Here is a 13,256-nt window from a genome sequence, read left to right as displayed (position 1 = left end):
ACCGCCAGTGAAATAATTCAGTCCTACTACGGATATAAAAACTGACACTTTATTATTAAAAGCTAAATGTAGACAAATGGCATCATACTTTTCAGGCTTTTTTCGAGCATAGCGATGTTGACGCTTTCACAGCTATGTTAAATTTAATTAATAAAGTTATACAAGCATTAGGTAAAACAAAAACGTATACATCATCTATAAATGGTAGCTAATTCATTGCCCACTTAAAAATGGTCGTAAAACGTATATCTAAGCGTGATATACCCTGAAGCAGGACTGTTCAGACACCAGACTAACGTGCAGCCTTCATGCCTCACAGATGCTAAGTGATGCATTCAATTGCAAAGCTACCTGTTTCATATCGCGTTTAGAAGTGAGAGCGTGTAACCTATAGTCTGTCTGTGAGCTATATATTGCTGGCGAGCACACAGCCTGCTCGTGCACCGTGTTTATTCATGTACAGTATATTTAATCCGTGAACGCGCTTTCCTTATTCCTGGAGAATTACGTCATCGCAATGCTCAGAGTCCTGCAGGAACTTGCATTCAAATAACCACAGCAGGGTGCTTTTAAGTGTACTGTTCCCACTATTGTATATAGGAAAGGCACACTATACACTATACACACTATACTGAAAAGCAAGTGCAGGCTGCGATCTGAATAAATCGAAAATCGTGTGCGATGTGATGTCAACACTCCTACATCACCGGAAATCCCACAAAATCCCCGAAAATAACTAAAACAACGATATCCACTTGTTTTTGGTCAAATAATTAAATAAAGAAGAAATTGTAAACAAAAGTTTTCAGGAATAAAGACAGAAAGAAGAAGAGCCATAGGAGGCTGTGCAGCCGTGAGGGGGCGGACCACTACAGGCGCGCTCCGCACGACGCGCGTCAGCGCCGGCGCCTCGGCAAATAACCTCATTCTGCATACAGACTGTTATATAGTGGCCCTTCTCCTCTTGAATTTGAGATAGCGGTACAAGTGTGAGTCACAGTTCAAGGACCACCATGGCTGCACTGTCGGGGGGTGAGACGTGCATCAAATACCTGATGTTTGCCTTTAACCTGGTGTTCTGGGTGAGTCCAAAGCAAGAAAATATTTTATTCTCGTGTGCATCCTGCCTGTTTTTCTACGTGTGTGTCTGCGAACGTGTGTGAGGTTTGCGTAGGAACATGCGCATTCGTGTGAGCGCAGGTTACTATAGTGAATGAAATTACACGGTATAGACGTCCCAGATGCAAAATAGTACCGAGTGCTCACGGTGTGTGTCTGTTACTTATCCCCGGATTGTCTGAGCAGCCGCATGAATGAATTATGGCTCTGGCTGCCACTAAACACAAAGTGTCCCAATGTTTGTGGAGACCGTGCGGGCTGGAGAATAATCCCCAGTGGCCAAGTGACCCAGTTCCACCGCGCAGACTAGCCACACTCTGGAGTTTGCGCGCACGGCATTTTAATACTTGCAATGAGGGGGAGGGGGCTTATTGTGGCCGAGATATAGCCCCAAAATAAAGTAATTTACACTTCCGCCCCTAAAAGAGTTGTTAATGGAAGTCTGTCTACTTGGCGGTGTGCGCGCGCACATGCTTGTGCGCGAATGCTAGATATCCCATGTAGGTTATGTGTCCCGCTGTCCTGCGCACCCGCAGGGTGTGTCTTGCTGTGCGTGTTTGAGTGGGATGTGTGCGTGTGGTTTCAAATGGTTGTGTTGCCTTTTATGCACATTTGTAATCTGCGACGCTATACATAGAGCTAAGTGCAGCATTAATTACAGGGCAGACAGATTTCCCACAGCATGTGAACGCTACGTGTGAGAGAGAAATAAAATATAAGTTTTGAGTGTTAATAAGATTGATGAAAATAGGTCATTATAATCACTTTTTAAAAGTCACAAATGTTTCGAAATGGAGAAGCTTTAGGAAAACAATACATTATAAATTACAGTATAACTCTTAATCAGCAGAATTTGTCAACACACAGGGACGCTTCCTTATAACTAGCATCCTCATTTAAACAAAGATACTTCCCTTCTGAGATAGAAACTAACCAGGATCACAGCTGAGTGCAGCTTTTGTGTCAGTGCACACAGAGCAGAGTTCGCAAATTTAGCTTGGACTGGATCAAAAACCACTTCTGGATGCGGCAAAACCTGTAGGTGTAATGGGAAGCAAAAGTCGACCCATTCAGATACCAGAGGATTAAATGTGTCGTCAAGCAGGTATTTTAGGAAACGTTTACATGCCTGGACACAACCCCTCTATCTACCAGATCATAACACCCTGTAACTATACATGGAACAACATGTTGAAAGAGAAGAGTTGCTTTGGCCACTCCCTACCTCCATAATCAGGTGACTCTGATAGGCACGGTATTGAGAATACTCTCTCTTACCACTACCTTTGCGTTGGCTTCTTCCTGGAAAAAAAGGCACTACTTTGTCACAGTGGTGAGCTGTTTAAAGTGACTCAACATGGCTCTCGGTGGGGGAATCAAATGTGTGAAATATCTCATGTTCATCTTCAACTTTTTCTTCTGGGTAGGTGTATTTTGCTTTTTAATTTGGGATAAAGAAAAGGGGAAATGTTTCAACTTGTGTTACAGTTCTGTAACAAATTTCTACTGGCTAACATATTTTAAAGGATACAGGAAAACTGCAGCAATATGGCATAAAGTATTCAAAACAACAAGCATCTGTCAAAACCTGAGAAGAAAAGGCAAAGTGACACTCCCACGCTTTCGAAAAAAACTGCGTGCCACCTTTCTTCTCAAAGTTAATCATTTACCAACCTATCTTTGCCGAGGCTTGTAAGTGGCCTTGTATACACGTTTTTTAAAGTCCTAAACTCTGAGTTTTAGAATACTTTCTCCACATATTTCAAATAACTTGCTACTATGTGTTCACGTTAAGTGAAAATGTTAAAAGGAATGTGTGCAAGCTGTGACCATGCAGGCTCCCTTCTCTGTTATCTGTCTCAGAGCTTAAGAATCAAAAGTGTAATGTTCAGTTTCAGTTTACTTTGGGCTATTTGTTTTATTTTGTTTTTTAGAAACATGAAGCTGTGTAGGTATTGAATTGTAATATTTGTAGGTGTTTTTTGATTGATTTGTAGGCAAATAGAGGTAATTACTGTGAAAGAGGAATTTCTGCAACGAGGCACTGTTTATTAAATTATATTTGAAGGTTTTTGTTTGAGTACTGCGAAACTGTAAGGATGAAACCAGGAGAAACAGCTGGTCAGTGCAGTGTTTTAAACTCAGAGGCATAATTGTTAACCGATGCTTGCTGATTAGGTTGGCAAGCGGGGGATGATGCATGCATGGACATGAAGAGAACTGAGTATGAAGAGTTTTCTTCTTGACTCAACTTTTAATGAGCAAACAGTATGCAAATTGCATGGTCCAAATTGCAATATATGTTGTATGTGACAACATATATTTTTGTGTGTTGCAGCTCGCCGGCACTGCTGTATTAGCTATAGGACTGTGGCTGAGATTAGACCAGAAGACCAAAAGCTTATTTGAAGAACCAGATTCTTCATATGTGTTTTACACAGGTAAGATGCAGGGATGTTTATTATATCATAGCTATTTGTATAAAAGCTATTTATTCTTCTCTGTATATCACATGTGTTGTGTGTGTGTGTAGGTGTATATATTCTGATAGCAGCTGGAGCACTGATCATGGTGGTGGGCTTTCTGGGATGTTGTGGTGCCATCCGTGAGTCCCCCTGTATGCTGGGAACGGTTTGTACCACTTAATAATCTTCATAACTATCATATTCTATTAACTAATTTTGATCTAACTAACGTAAACATTTTAACTGTCTTAGTGATTTCACTTAGCTGTACTTGGACTTTTTATCTCGCTGTCACAAGTGTGCTTTACGGACTAACCTTGGGCTCACTCAAAAGATATGAGATGTCTGCCTTCATCTTTGTTTACTGAACTGTGTGAAGGCCACGGAAGAGTCTCTTAGATTTCTCTGCACTAGCTCCCACCATCCCGCTCCGTCTGGCCGTAATCTTCTCTTCTCATATTAAATCTCTCAAGAGGAGGAGTAAATGAAAACTGGGTTTGGCTACCCTCAACTGACCTTATGTGTTCATACATGGGCGCAAAAGACATGCGCGCAAGCATGCCTGGAAGCAAACAGTCAGCTGAGTTTAATTTAGTCTTTTTCTTTCTGCAGTTCTTCTTCTTCCTGCTAATCATATTTGCCATTGAGGTAGCTGCTGGAATCTGGGGATTTTCTAACCAAAGCCAGGTAACATTTTAACAAATTATAACTCTAACTATCAGGTTGAAAACACTTTACACAGACCTAGTACACTACAGGAATCCATGTGAGAGAACACTACCACATCAGAAAAGACAAACCAAATCCAAAAAAGCGAGTTGAGTAAAGGGGTTTGGAGATTTATGTGTCTCTGTGACATATATTATATCATAGTTTTTCGGTTTACTGCTGTGTTGCAGGTGGTGAATGATATCACAAGATTTTACACACAGACGTACAACAACTACAAGACAAATGGAGACGAGCACCTCAAAGAGACACTGCGGGTGATTCAAGCTGAGGTGAGTCTCTTTCTAATTCAGGCCGACTCTGATGTTATCCAAAAGAAATTTGTCACCTACGGTAGAGTCAGATAAATGTTGTTTATTATTTCCAGGTGAACCTGGTTTTCTAGGAATGATTTTTTTGTATTACCGTTCTTCATGAGAATTACTAAGATCAAAACCACAGCTGTTATGTGTGAAGCTAAAACTGTAAGATGATTACACACAACAAACTATACAGGTAGTACAAGGAAAACTTGTATCTAGTGATAACAACACATCTACCACCTTTTCTAAGTCTCACATCTTAACATGCTGTATCTCAGGCTTAATGTCTGCATTAACACGTGTCGCAAAAGCTATTAAGAGAGAGGTGCAGGCTTTATTTGGATGATCTGTATAAAAAGGATGGACATGGTCTCCAAAATGAAGCCTTAAACCTCGATTCTATCTAATGACCAACGATGAGTGATTCCTCAGATAGTCCATAAGTTTTTACAATCACATAAATGACAGCCCAGGGTGTACTTCAGTGTGGAATACTTTTTAATTGACATTTCACTGTAGTACATGTGTACAGTATCAAAAACCAAAATGAGTCTACAAACCATTAGGTGATGCCACGGTGACTATGTTTAACCTCCTAGGACCACATTTTGGGTTGTGTAGACCAGCGGTCTCCAACCTTTTTTGCGCAACGGACCGGTTTATGCCCGACAACATTTTCATGGACCGGCCTTTAAGGTGTCGCGGATAAATACAACAAATCATGTTCATTTACAACATATATTCATATATGTTTACAGCTGAACTGTTGTGGTCCAAATGGGAGGTTAAAGGAAACAAACCCAGAAATTTGTCCAAAGGGAGAGCTGCTGGCGGAGCTCATTACTAAGGTATGACTATCCTGTGTGTGTGTGTGTGTGTGTGGATAGAAATGGAGAATGGAGAAATCAAGAGGCATGCTGGCATGCTTCATCTCTCTGAGATCTGTGGCAATTACCGTAAATCAAATTCATAATCATGGTCCAATGTGTGTCATAAGTCTGTCAGTCTTCCCTTTGCAGAGCAATCCCCCAGTCTCTTTGCAGTGTTACTATAGCAACGGTGGTTTACAAGAGCCCACATGCCCTCAGCCTGTCTTTTATGTGTACCATCCCACAAGTCATGTTCAGAAAGCTCAAAGAAATCATTACTATCTTTTGCAGAGCTGCCCTGATGCCATTGAAGAGGTGTTTAACTCCAAATTGCACATCATAGGAGGAGTAGGCATTGCCATCGGGGTCATTATGGTGAGCGCGTGATTGGTTTAACTCTTAATGCTATTGTGCTGAATGAGGACAGTCCAGAAATGAGCTCAAAACTTGTAACACTCTTTCTTACAGGTGTTTGGGATGATCTTTAGCATGCTCCTGTGCTGTGCCATCAGGAGGTCCAGGGAGGTGGTGTGACACCCTCTCGAAGTCCTCATTAATGTTGCATGATGTCATTCCTAGAGTCCCACGACTCTCCACTGCCAGTAGAAACACTGCTCGTTAAAGGGGGGGGGATAAACTAAGCTTAGGCTGGGTGCACATATTTCTGATTGCATTATACGTCAGCCTTATCTGTGCTGCTGATGCTTAGGCCCACTTTCCTGGACTAGATAGCTGTTATGTGGTTATAAGGCCCAATTTTAAAATGGGTGTCATCTGTTATTCAGTGGCATTGTAGTAAAAAGAAATGTGTACTTTTGTGGTGATTTGATGGAAATTAGTGTGTGAACAGCTAATTATCTAAACAAAACATGATACTATTGTATACTGATAGCATTTCTATTGCTGTCACTTGGGGTCATCTACTAGCAAGAACATGGTCCAGATATAAAAAAACAAACACAAAAAAGCAAACACTTCTGCACAACACAGCAGCAGCAGTTTTACAGTTCCTTTTTTCATGCAACTTCTTAAGTAAAATTAAGGTGACGAGTAGCCAGCTGAATACCGAGCTGTTAACTTTAACCAGCTCGGTGCTAGAGTAGCATCTTGATTCCTTTATTTTCATGACATTTGATTTGTTCCTGGTCCTTATCCTGATTTGTGTTTGTAAATGTTTTCCTTTTTGTATTTGTAAGATTTCTAATGTTAGCTGTTTATATTTTTACGTGCAGTTTGACGATGCATTTTGCAGTGTTCTCTTCAGTTTACAGAGATTGATTTATATCATATGCACTGTTTCACAGAGACAAAATTTAACAATAAGCGCCAAATAAACTAAAATGTACTGAGTCGACTATGAGTTTACTGTAACAATCATAAGGTTTATTTATAGAGAAAATATAAACAATTCAGTATAGGAAAATAAAACTTGCCATCAAGGAACAATTTAAGCATTTAAATAGAGAAATAAAAGTGGACCATAAAATAATATGACCTGCAATTATTCCCATACACTGTAATAGTAAACAAGTTGGAGAACATTTAACTGCACCTGTTCTTAGGTCACTTGGTAACATTCATAACTACAATGAAAATATAAGAGTCACGCTGATTCACTGTTAGACTGAGCCTTATTTACATTTTAGATTTAGCCGCTCACGATACAGCATGCTGCAAGAGTTAGACGTGCGTAGGTGTCTCCATAGGACTGACAACAATGACAGCTACACTCAAGCTTGTTTCCTTTTTCGCAGTAGGAAAAAGGAAAAAAAAAACATTGGGAAAACTCCCTCGGCTTCCCCTTCTTTGATATTGGCAGCTATCAGCTGACTGACTCCCTTAGAACACAAACAAAGACAAGAAGTGTCTTTGTTTCTTAATTGTGCTTTTACAAATATTTTATGGAAAATTTTTGTCTTCAAAACTAATGACACGGTAGTTACGGTAAACAGTATGACTAGTTAATGTCTTTATGACTCACAGTTTCCATCTAAAAAGTGGCGAGTATAGAAGTAAATAGAGTTTGTGTTCCCCTGATTACAGCACAAGGAAGCATGCTATGATTTGGTTGTTGACAGCCGGGTGTTGCCCTTCTAAATGCCTCAATCGTTTTTTCGAGATAACACTGATTATAAAAAAGGACTGTGTATTTTTGTGAGGTGATGTGTATTTAAACCGTTTGTGTAAGGGACAAACTAGCAAGGGAATAGGCCAGGAAAATAGAAAAGGAGGAGAAATTTTAGAGAAAATCTATGAATATGAAAAATACTGAGAAAAAAAAAGGCATTAACAAATTCTCGCTTGGAAGGTTTGCAACACATTAAAATATTTAGCAACTGCACATTCTGTATTACAACAGTGTTTAATGCCTTCTTTTTTACTGCCAGACCTTGCCTTGATTCAGGACAGGATGCTATAGACCACTTTAACATTTTACTGCCACAGAAACTGCAACCAACCACAACATGGTCATAAGACTGAAAATACCATCTGTGTCTTGCAATAAAAATATATTTCGTTGGAACAAAATATACACAGTGGCAAGGTGATTAGCACTGGTTGCCTCACAAAAAGATGTTCCTGAGTTTCCACCACCTGGTCGGGGCCTTTCTGTGTGGATTTTGCTTGTTCTCCTTGTGTTTGCAGGGGTTCTCTCCAGGTTCTCCGGCTTCCTCCCACAGTCATGCAGTCAAGACATGCAGTTAGTGGGGTTAGGTTAATTGATCATTCTTAACTGTCCATAGGTTTGAATGTAAGTGTGAATGGTTGTCTGTCTCTATGTTTTAGCCCTACAACAGACTGGTGACCTGTTCAGGTCCCTGCCTCTTGCTCTATGGTAGCTGGGACAGGCTCCAGTTCCCCCATGACCCTGACAAGGATAAGTGGAAGAGAATGGACAGATAGCTGGATATATCTTGTGGGTATAGAAAAATCACTGTGCCAAAAATTATTTACTCCATCTTCGACATGAGGGAGCACTGAGAGAAAATATGTTCACGGCTTTTATCTTAACTAAGACACAATCTCAGTCCTCGCTTTCGTCCTCTGTATCCTCCCAGGAAGTCCTGGCGAGTCTACGCGACTGTGTGTGTAAAGCCGTGTGTGTAGGCAGGACAGCGTCCACCTTAAGGAGACTTGCGACACACTGCAATACAGCAAGAAGTAGCTGGTATTTACAGGAGACAGATTCAAGGCCCAGATCCAACTCTGAAACTTTTGACAATTTGTCACCCTCTCTACAACAATGCAAGCTTAGTTTACCATCCCCCAGAGGCCCTTCGACCTGTATAGGGCTTATAGTATTTTCTCGTTTATATACAAGGCTAAAAGGGTGGGAATCATTTGGAAACTTACTAACAAAACTTATAACCCGTCTTTGAGACTCCAGGAAATGGTGCGGACTGTGAGAGTAAATCTTTTGAGGCACGCTCAGTAGGGCATTTGCCAAGAGCTGGGAAACAGAAGCATCTATATTTAGGTCAGGAGAAACTGAGCAACTATGTCCATGTTGTAGAAGGGCATAGTGTAAGAGAAGCTCAAATAAACCACCAGCAGATAAAACACAGCCTGGCTTTTGAATGGGCTGTATAGCGATGGATCTGTATGGGGTTTGCTCGGTCAGACTGTCTGTATGTAAAGATGCGCCTTTATGCGACTGCAGGGTACTCTTTGATGTTGTGGTTGCAGCTGCAAGCATGGGCTCCCAAGTTCTAAGTAGCATGCGAATGGCATCTTGTAAAGCACATGCATACTGCTCAATCTGTCCTTCCCCTGGGGCACAGATGATCAGACTGCAGGGTTTGATGGTGATTCTATCTTCCGAGTCCTGGAAAGCCACATGGACATACCTGTGGAAGAGACAAAACCCATACAGTAAACTAAACAAAACAGCATTAACTCGTGTGTTGGAGATTACAGACAATGCTAAACTTCCTGTTGCTATCTATAACATTATACGTGCACACTACATTACTCAAGACGAAGTGTGTTTTTTATACCTGTGGGCTCCGAGCTGTATCGGCCGGCAAAAAGCCAGTGTGGCTACGTGCTCTGATTCAATCATCGAACAGTCCCAGATTGGGGTAGTTCCACATAGCTGGGAAAACAGAGAGAGTTCATCTTCACTGACACACTCCACAAGGCACATCTCTGCCTGTGTGGCTAAAGCCAGGACAGCAGCAGACTGTTTTACTGCAGACAGAAGCACACAAACACCCAAAGTCTGCAGCTTCGCAATAACACCCTGCAGTGAGCTTTCCATCCAGGAGCTAAAGTGTAAAATACTTCTCTCCTCCTTCATTCGGCCTCTATATCCCAACTCAAGCACGTCTCCTGTGCTGAGCAATGTTGGTTGCAGCGACCCGGTGAGAACTACAGCCTTAACTGGCTGGTGGTCAGTCTTAAGCGGTGGCGTGGCAAAGTCCCTGTGGATTACCTGCCCCTCGATTAAACGTGAAGAGCGGACAGGAAAGCCCGACACAGGTGTATGGAGGGCCGGGAAGTAGTCGCTTACGAGCTGCAGAGAGAATGAAGGTAGTTGATTTTTAAAATTCCAGTGACTGAGCAGTTCACATGTGAGGTGACTACTGAAGTCACAGTGCGTGTAACCACAGCGTGTGTGAAAAAATGATCTTAGCAGCTTTTGAACACAGAGATTGTTTGTGAGAGATGGCGTTTGTGCTTCCACAGTGAAATCTTCCCACGAAATGCAGCCTCCATAAGGGACCACTCCCGTAGCAATGAGCTCATCCAACTCCTTCAACCCAAATGCTAGCAGTTTGTCAGCCAAGTGTCTGGCAGTGGCAGCCTCTGCTGCTTTTGTTGAGCTATAAGAGTGAGACACATTAGACCCCTTGCTGGCTGCTGCATGAATCAACCGTAGCAATGATGCCAGCAGCAGGATAAAGGTTTTGGATCCATCGCCTGTTGCAGAGCTATGCTTCCAGACACACTCCACCACCATCCTAAAATGAGGAACACACAAACATGTCACCAAGGAGTTAAACCTAGAAAAATGTGTATAATCATTCAAGTAAATGTCTGACTGTTAACCTGGCGAACGGATGCTCCAGATGTAGTGCCGTGAGAATGCGTGTCCCACTGCGGCTCAACATCACCTGTCCCGTGTCTCGTGTGAACAGCACCTGTCCTCCTTCAGGGCCAAAACTGCGAAGGATGACTGCCTCCAAGACACCGACTGCCTGCAGGACATGTTCCATGTGTAAGTGGCCCAATGGTGGCATCCTTTCTCCCAGGAATGAGCACAGACTGAAATTTTAAAAAGTCAGAATTTAAACTGCGACCTGCAATAAATAAATACATAATATATACAAACCCAGTATTTTTATTCTTTAAAACATGAACCCTCCTAATTAAAACACTATTTGGATTTACACACAACATACTGGCTCGCTGTAAAGCGGTATTTAAACATTAGTGTTGCATGTAGTGTAGGAAAGGTGTCAGGATAAATCTACCATGGCCTCCTGTGCTTGGCAGACACTTAAGAGCCTTTCAGAGGATATAGAGACAATTAACTACACAGGTCTCGACTGCCAAATCAGATATATGGTTGGTAGACTTGGGATGGCTGGCGGGCCATGATTTAATTAAGGGATCTAGGACTTCATGTGTTGGAAGTTGACCTGACTGCTTAGAGAAGCAATGAGAGGGCATAACTGTAGACACTGTTAGATCCTGCCTAAGTGAGAAAGCAGTAATGATGATGAAGAATGTTAACAATATCTAACCCAGAGGTGTGGCTGCTTGTCTTTTTTCATATATGTGGAAACAGGAGCCACACTGGGATAGAGTGGGTTCAAAGGAAATCGAGGTTTGACTTTGACTGATCATGTAATGACAAAAACCAAAATTAGTGTAGTTGAGGGTTTGGAGACGGCATTTCAAAGGAAATCCAAATCCAGCTTTTCTGAGGAACACAGAAATCTTGGCAATGTGATAGATCCTTACAAGAAAAGTAAGAAAATTAAATCTATGATAAATTATGTAGGTTAGAGAGTAGAGAAATATTATTTTAGTTTACAGATCTATTGGTTTCCACACTAGAAAACTGTTTACCCAAAAGCTATTGAACCATACTGTATTAAACAATATCTATAACAACAATGCTTAGTGAATATTTTTCCGTTAAACAACATTAATTATTAAAGCATGGCAATAGATATATAGTATGCAAACCATGTTTGTTTGTTTGTTTTCTCGGAGAGAAACCGTTTACTTAATGAAACAGAGATTATAGTTTAACAAATGGGCAGAAATAACAGGAAAATGCTCAGATCTTTGTCAAATAAGTAAAACAGACCCACTGCCTGCAGTGTACAGCAGGGGACTCGTTTATATGTGTCACACACGTCATTTGAACTGTACGTAACACTGAACCAGGAAAAGCTGTGCAGTAGAAAAAATAAAAATTAGTTTCAAGAGGAATTTACCTAATAAATCGAATCTGACGCACACAAATCTCTGTATCTTGTTAGAAATGTCGATATATGACTTGTATTATTATGTATTTTCAGTGGCTTTTATGTATTTTATACATTGTAATCTAAATGTTGACACTGTGGGCCATCAATATCGTCAAAATAAGCAGAAGAGTTCTTCTCCCTGATTAATCATAAACGTCTCGGCTCTTACCCCCCCCCCCCCCCCCCCCCCCCCCCGGACCTACACTGCAGCGCAACACTGCCAGAGTGTCGAGACGAGGCAGGCATACTTTACTCTAGACACGACTCATGATGGATATCGGATTTAGGGATATCCGATTATAGGAAAATTTGTTAATTTCTGGAGGACGAAAACGTCCACGAGGTGCACTTGCTCAAAAACCTAGCACAGTTAGCTTTACTGATCGGGGCGGACTATATTCAGTTCTGCTCTATAAAATGTAATCGTCGGAGATTCTTTTTTTAACTGCTGTTCTTCATCTGCCAAGACCATAAAAACCACAAATAAGAGTTAGCACGAATCGACAACCTTACTGTAGCTTTAACTACAGTATTCGGCAACCGGTATCATAGTTACTATGGTTACTATGCTAGCTACGTTAGCCAAATAGCTAGACTCAAAACCATTCAAACCACCGGCGGTTTCCGCCAGCCTATTTTATTTAAAAAATCCGGGTGTGTTTCAGAATATCTTGAAATATAAGTTCTCTGATTTCTAAAAAAAATTAAACGTGGCTTGATTTTTCAGGACTTTGCTCACCGTTAGTTAGAAAGGATCGCTCGCCTCTGTGCTTCTTCTTTGGTTGAGGTACCTTGGATTAGAAATCGCTGCTTCCACCTAGTGTATCCAGCCAAAAATGATCACAGCTACACGACATTTGTTGATCTCTTTCCAATGCTTTGCAGTTTAATATACATTTAGGAAATACTACCATATATTTTCATGTGAATGTGTTTGATGTTTCATTTAAAACCCCCAATTACAACTAGACATATTAACTTAAGAAACAGCGCCACACTAAAAAAAAAATAAAAGTTGTGTTTCATTTCATTTGCTGAGAATAGAATATCAGATTAGAGTAATGTGTCCAAACCGGTGGTGACAAAACACGACAGATAAGTAAGTACAACCGGTGTTTCAGTTTAGATATTCTACTTTCAATGTTCCAGATATTGCATCCCCAACTCAGATATTTTCACCGAATGCTCTTCTCTGTCTGCCAGTGTTTGGCAGTTTAACGACTCCGCCAATCAGCTCGTCTCACGTTCCCTTTTGCTAGTACATCTTAGTTAAAAGACCTGAGCTCT

General features: G+C 41.1%; 2 protein-coding genes across 4 annotated transcripts; one reads left to right on the top strand and one right to left on the bottom strand.

Moving 5' to 3' along the window:
- The first annotated feature begins 886 nt into the window (after window positions 1-886).
- cd9a (CD9 molecule a) lies at window positions 887-6,833 on the top strand. Of its 2 annotated transcripts, none has more exons than XM_006789389.3 (8): window positions 887-1,082; window positions 3,458-3,560; window positions 3,653-3,750; window positions 4,197-4,271; window positions 4,484-4,585; window positions 5,374-5,463; window positions 5,776-5,859; window positions 5,953-6,833. In XM_006789389.3, the coding sequence occupies exons 1-8, from the start codon at window positions 1,014-1,016 to the stop codon at window positions 6,016-6,018; spliced, it is 687 nt and encodes a 228-aa protein (XP_006789452.1). In that variant the 5' UTR covers window positions 887-1,013; the 3' UTR covers window positions 6,019-6,833. The 2 variants fall into 2 exon arrangements, with proteins under 2 accessions (XP_006789452.1, XP_006789453.1); XM_006789390.3 differs by lacking the exon at window positions 887-1,082 and adding an exon at window positions 2,294-2,542.
- bbs10 (Bardet-Biedl syndrome 10) lies at window positions 5,340-13,182 on the bottom strand. Of its 2 annotated transcripts, none has more exons than XM_006789391.3 (4): window positions 12,709-13,182; window positions 10,537-10,752; window positions 9,483-10,448; window positions 5,340-9,332 (listed from the first exon to the last, which is right to left on the bottom strand). In XM_006789391.3, exons 2-4 carry the CDS (start codon window positions 10,725-10,727, stop codon window positions 8,510-8,512), a joined length of 1,980 nt encoding a protein of 659 aa, XP_006789454.2. In that variant the 5' UTR covers window positions 10,728-10,752; window positions 12,709-13,182; the 3' UTR covers window positions 5,340-8,509. The 2 variants fall into 2 exon arrangements, with proteins under 2 accessions (XP_006789454.2, XP_006789455.2); XM_006789392.3 differs by lacking the exon at window positions 12,709-13,182 and adding an exon at window positions 11,937-12,037.
- Window positions 13,183-13,256: the final 74 nt, after the last annotated feature.

This window comes from Neolamprologus brichardi, chromosome 7, assembly GCF_056152115.1.
Source record: "Neolamprologus brichardi isolate AB-2024 chromosome 7, ASM5615211v1, whole genome shotgun sequence".
Taxonomy (NCBI): Eukaryota; Metazoa; Chordata; class Actinopteri; order Cichliformes; family Cichlidae; genus Neolamprologus; species Neolamprologus brichardi.
The sequence above is the reverse complement of the archived record's forward strand: the minus strand, read 5'-3'. Positions and strand labels throughout refer to the sequence as shown.

Excerpts from the sequence above, each read along its gene's own strand:
- cd9a (XM_006789389.3), top strand. The coding sequence starts at position 1,014 with ATGGCTGCACTGTCGGGGGGTGAGACGTGCATCAAATACCTGATGTTT. Across the intron at positions 1,083-3,457 it reads CCTTTAACCTGGTGTTCTGG|CTCGCCGGCACTGCTGTATT; the intron begins GTGAGTCCAAAG and ends TGTGTGTTGCAG. Across the intron at positions 5,464-5,775 it reads TGGCGGAGCTCATTACTAAG|AGCTGCCCTGATGCCATTGA; the intron begins GTATGACTATCC and ends TATCTTTTGCAG.
- bbs10 (XM_006789391.3), bottom strand. The coding sequence starts at position 10,727 with ATGCCACCATTGGGCCACTTACACATGGAACATGTCCTGCAGGCAGTC. Across the intron at positions 10,449-10,536 it reads CTGGAGCATCCGTTCGCCAG|GATGGTGGTGGAGTGTGTCT; the intron begins GTTAACAGTCAG and ends TCCTCATTTTAG. Across the intron at positions 9,333-9,482 it reads ATACAGCTCGGAGCCCACAG|GTATGTCCATGTGGCTTTCC; the intron begins GTATAAAAAACA and ends TCTCTTCCACAG.